This window comes from Limulus polyphemus, unplaced genomic scaffold, assembly GCF_000517525.1.
Source record: "Limulus polyphemus unplaced genomic scaffold, Limulus_polyphemus-2.1.2 Scaffold1536, whole genome shotgun sequence".
NCBI lineage: Eukaryota > Metazoa > Arthropoda > Merostomata > Xiphosura > Limulidae > Limulus > Limulus polyphemus.
The window spans coordinates 279120-284814 of NW_013667146.1; the positions used below are offsets into that span (position 1 = coordinate 279120).

The 5695-nt window shown below is 31.8% G+C and overlaps 1 protein-coding gene across 1 annotated transcript in view; it reads right to left on the reverse strand.

Annotated features, from left to right (window-relative positions):
* The window catches only part of LOC106463993 (pollen-specific leucine-rich repeat extensin-like protein 2), a 23812-nt gene extending 18590 nt beyond the window's left edge, over positions 1-5222 (reverse strand). The window contains exons 1-3 of the mRNA XM_013924096.2: positions 5169-5222; positions 3346-3473; positions 516-610 (exon numbers count right to left, since the gene is read on the reverse strand). Of these exons, the coding sequence (XP_013779550.1) occupies positions 516-610; positions 3346-3422 (172 nt within the window). The 5' untranslated portion in view covers positions 3423-3473; positions 5169-5222. The remainder of the gene's footprint in view (positions 1-515; positions 611-3345; positions 3474-5168) is intronic.
* Positions 5223-5695: the final 473 nt, after the last annotated feature.

Sequence of the window (5695 nt, forward strand, 5' to 3'; positions counted from 1 at the left end):
GTGGGATGCGGATTCGAACCCGCGACCCTCAGATTGTGAGTGAACGTTAGTGGAACAGTTTTCTTTATCCATATATAACAAGTATAATCTTCATCACAGCTGAGATAATTTATTTTCGTTTTATGGAAACAACTGATGACTAGATTACCGCTACAATGTTGTTGTATTCCTGACATTACTTTTATTGTAAGTAACACCATGACTTCACGTTTTCTTATTTCAAAGTTTTAAATTCTGGATTGTAGAGTCGTCCTACAGTCGTTTGTAATACGTAGTGTTATCCGCTTTACCAGTTCATCACAGTATCATTTGTAACACGTAATGTTATCCACGTTATTGGTTCATCAGAGTGTCTCATAATATGTTGTAGCAGTGCTTGTGTCCAGTTCGTTTAACTAAGAGAGTAGTCGTTCGATGTTAAACACTGTGTCAAAATATCTACCTTACAGCAGCTACTTACCTTATTTCTTTAACTTAAAGTTATAATTTAAACAAGGGTTTGTACAATAAACAACCTTTTATTTCGTCCTCCTGCAAAGCCTTAAGGACGGCGGATCTCTGAATTACGGGGGGTGACACTTGGCTTGGGTAGCTTTTCTTGTGCTCTGGCCTGTTACAGAGAGAGAGAGACACACACACACACAATATTAAATATTTAGTTTCAACACAATTAATCTCACTAATGATAGTAAACTGTATCATCTTAAAGTAGTATATAGCTAAGCCTGATTTGTAGCTAAACTCGTTAATGAGGTAAGGCCATCGCGTTATGTTAAGGTATTCCCAAAACACTTTTTAATGTCCTAATTTTGGGGCCTAATGCCATTATGTGGATCGCAACTAAGCTATTAAGATAAAAATTGGTGTAATAGAAGAAGAAAAAAATATTGCCACAAATGCCTTTTTGTTCAATGAAAAAACTAAATTTCTCGATTTTGTACGTTTTTTATGATGTATACATTTTATTATTTCTTCTTTTTTTTAGTTTCAATAGAAAAGTAAGAAAACAATGACAAGTAGCACACCAGAAACTCGAAGCAAAGTTGTTTCTAAGTATTTAATTGGAAATACAATAGATTATAATGAATGGCAAAGGATCATAGAACTACCTACGTTTTGAGGCGGTATTTTCACTACATTGATACTAAATGTTTTTCAAAGATAACAAGAGATATTGAACAAAGCTATACATCCATCAAAGGATAAGTAGGAGCATGATTTAAATGATGCTGAGTTGTAAGGGCCACATTGACATTTCCTGGACTGACTCGTGGGTTTTGGTAGTGAGATAAAATTAAATAGAATCTAAAGAATATAAATCCGCTTTAATTAAATGTAACGATAACTTTAATAAAAATAAGGTTTTATTTAATTCAAAGCAAATATGATTGAAAAAAAAATCAACAAAACATTTTCTAGGTCTTCTACCTTTGATGAACTATGAATGAACTATTTTCTCAAAACCATAACTTATCGGTATGGAGGACTCCTAAAATCTGCAAGTTTCCTGAACTTCGGAATTACTAGAGTTTATCAAAACCTTGGTACGGTAGCATTATATCTCAGCAATGGTCCGTGCAGAAGTATATATATTGAGGTTAAGCACACTCCATACAGAAGTATATAGTGAGGTTAATCAAATCCTATGAGAATGATATTCCCGTTCTAAGCTTGAAGAGCCATCACTCATTCTGATGTTTGTGATTAAACGATAATGTAACGAGTTTTTTTCGAAAGACGTTGACGTCAACCGTAAGCTACACATTTAAACAAACTTTTCAGCACATATCAAGAAAGTTTCCACAGACCAGTTTTAAAAAGTTCATTGGTGCTGCATCTATTTGGAGAAGAACTTGGCAGATGGTGGTCAAATGTGACTTTTATTATTTCAGTTTCTTTGGTCGTCTTTTTTTTCTTCTTCTGAAAACAACCAATGATTGTGAATTTTGAGGATTGGCTGGAATCTGCGAGACATTATTTAAAACTTCATAACAATTGTTTCTTATCTTTTTCTCACTAGCAGGAGGGCATATATGCCAAATTTCATCACCAAATTTCTTAAGCACACTTTTATTTTGAAATTCATTGCCATTCTAAACGTTCTTCAGTTCTGGTTTTTCCCCACTTTCATTGACAACGTTGAAAACTTTGTTCTTCGAAATGCTACATCATTTTGACTTTCTATCGTCTAATAATCTCGCTGTATCACCTTTTTACTTCGGAAAGTGTTTTTCTTTTTCAGTTTTATTCAGACATAAAATTACCCATGTCGAATGGTAGCATTTCGCTCGTGGCGCCACAACTCGCACGTGTGACGCCACGCTACTTCATTAGCATATATAAAAAAAACGTTCAATTTATAGCGATATTAACCTTTTGTTTACACGCGCTTTACGAACAATATAGCAAACTTAGAAAGTTCTCAGGGGTTTATTATAATACAGAGGAGAAGAGCAACAAAAATGAATCACATCACCCATCTATATATCGTTGGAAAGGCTTAACGTTTAAAGGAGTTAACATAAAACAGGCATCGATTCATCACGAACTCCACTATAACGTAACGGTATTTTAAAGTGCATAAGGCAGGGTCCAATATATTATTTAAAGAAATATCATCACGATCTAGTAATAGTGTTACATTCGCTGTAGGTGAGTAGAAGGCAGCCTGACTGTTATCCAAAGAAACCTTACTATGACCTACTACTCTTCCCTCTGAATTAACGAAGCTATCTATGGAGTTATTCATCGTTGATTTTCAGGTATGTATTATTATAAACCATTCAACAGGCTATTTATAATTTCCTAATTATATTGTTTTAATTATTTAATTCTTCCTAACATATATTGTAACATACTTTAGTTACCGATTCATATTATTTTTGATCAATTCGACACAAAATTCATAAGAGTCCGAATTCCTATCAGTTGGCTGTAATCTGCTTAATATAAAAAAAATCACCAGAAATTTTTAGCCAGAAACAATAAACCCACGTCTTGTATATATACGCAAACACATAAATACAAATAAACACAAGTGTATCTAAAAGCGTGTGAATTCCAAGCGGATTATTAAATAACTTGGAAATTAGAATTCTATTTGTAGCGCCATCTAGTGCTAACTATTTAAAAAAACGTTCTGTTGAAGAAGTTGAAAGAATTATTAAAAATATATATATGCATCTTTAAGTTGACGGATGTAAGTTCAAATTACAGTAAAATGTACCTAAATATTTTGTGTCAATTCTGTTGATTTAGTACTATAATCATTATTGGTCAAAATGTTTTATTGAAATTTATTCACGGATTAGCCACTTTTTGTTTTAAAATGATTCAATATATTACCCAGAGTGACTGTCCGTTATAGCTTCAGCGTGACGAGCCAACGTGTCGGCCACATTTTCTGTTGAGTATAAATCCATTGGAGAATTGTACTGCGCATGCACAATTGCCTTCAACGTACGTGGATCACTCTGCAAACAAACAAAAAATGTTTTGCTATTATCATATTTGTGCAAGAGTATAAAAATGAAATCTTATTATTTCTCATTATTGGTCAAATTTACTTCATAATTGATATTATAAACGGAAAAGAGACACCAAATATTTATTATTTTTACTGTTCACTATGTTAAACTACTTATACCACCGGTCAAGGAGAGGCACTATACAATTTATTACTCGTTTCTTCTCTTTGGTAAAAGAGTAATTAAGGAAAGATGCTGAACAGTTTATCGTTAGTGTTCCATTTATTATATCACAGGCCAAAGAAGGCTTAAAAACTGTGTTTATCGTTCGTGTTCCCTTTACTGTATTGCAGATACTACCGACCAAAGAAGGCTACTTGACAGATGCTTAAAAACTGTGTTTATCATTCATGTTTCATTTATTATATTACAGATACTACCGACCAAGAAAGGCTACTTGACAGATGCTTTAAAACTGTGTTTATCATTCATGTTCCATATATTATATTACTGATACTACCGACCAAGGAAGGCTACTTGACAGATGCTTAAAACTGTGTTTATCGTTCATGTTCCATTTATTATATTACTGATACTACCGACCAAAGAAGGCTACTTGACAGATGCTTAAAACTGTGTTTATCGTTCATGTTCCATTTATTATATTACTGATACTACCGACCAAGGAAGGCTACTTGACAGATGCTTAACTGTTAATTCTTCCTTTTGTTCCCTTTGTTAAATCACTGAACACTACCAGACCAGAGAGATATCAAACAGTATATTATATGTCTTGTTGCTTTTGTTAAACACTGATCCAATAATTAAGAAGAGATACCAAACAATGCATCCATCCTATTCCTTCAGTTACTCCATTGATATCACGGATTGAGAAGAAGTAACGTTACGATCCACTTACGTATTACATCATTGATTGAACGCATACATTACATTGTGTTATCCTTTATTTTTCATCACCAAGACGTACTGACCAGAAGAGTTTCACCAACATGACGTCTTTATTATACCAACCTACTATCTTAGAAATAAAAATAAAGTAAATTCTTGTTCTCAAACTGATAAAAGAAAAATCAGTTGGACATTTATACATTACGTTATTTCTAACAGATTAGAAACCCTCTTTCGTTAACAAAAATATCCCGGGAACCCCCATAAAACCGACGAGTGACTGTTTGTCTCGGTAATTAAAATGTGTTGACATCTTTGTTGTGAGAGATAATAGAGCATATATCACAAAACAAAAATAAACAATAACGAGCCTTGCCAGATGTATGTTTCGCCATGGGGTTTAGATAGATTAATGATAAAAACACCACCACAAAGTTATTTTGAAATAAAATTCAACACTTAATATTTAAATGTTGACTTAAATAGTATGAATTATTCTATTTTTAAGAAACTTTGATTGCTAAGATATTTTTGTATTTAATTTTAACAGTAGTCTCACAGAGAAAATGAATTTAAATCTAATTACTGGTAATTGTAGTAAAATATTCTCTGAAAACTCTAGAAACCGGGTTTCGATACCCGTGGTAGCCACAACACAGATAGCCCATAATGTAGCTTTGTGCTTAACAATCAAACAAACTAGCTGAAAACAAAAATATGTGAAATTTAAGTTAAGAACGTTAAATATGGAGAATAAAAAAATCTAACCAAAATTGTTAAGCCACAACTTACTTGTTTCTGCTCCTTCAATAGGTCTCTGAAATGAAAGAAAATATTTTTTTCATGGATTTTTTTTACATATCAGTAATACATAGTTTTCAGATATGTATAAAAATGTTACTGTAAATTTACTAACATAATAACAATGTTATATTTGAGATTAATATTTTAAATGATTAATACGTTTGTAAAGAACTTTTAAATTGTTGAAATAGTTGTGTCAAAGCTCGCTGCTAAGTTTAACTATACGGAAGGTTATATTTATTTAGTACATTTTGTCATATCTTTCTACATTAATAATTATACAAATAAAAGATGTTAAAGATACAAGAAAACGTTTCATATATATATCTTTTTTAAAGATGCAAGAAAACGTTTCATATATATCTATTTTAAAGATACAAGAAAACGTTTCATATATTTCTTTTTTAAAGATACAAGAAAACGTTTCATATATTTCTTTTTTAAAGATACAAGAAAACGTTTCATATATTTCTTTTTTTAAGATACAAGAAAACGTTTCATATATTTCTTTTTTA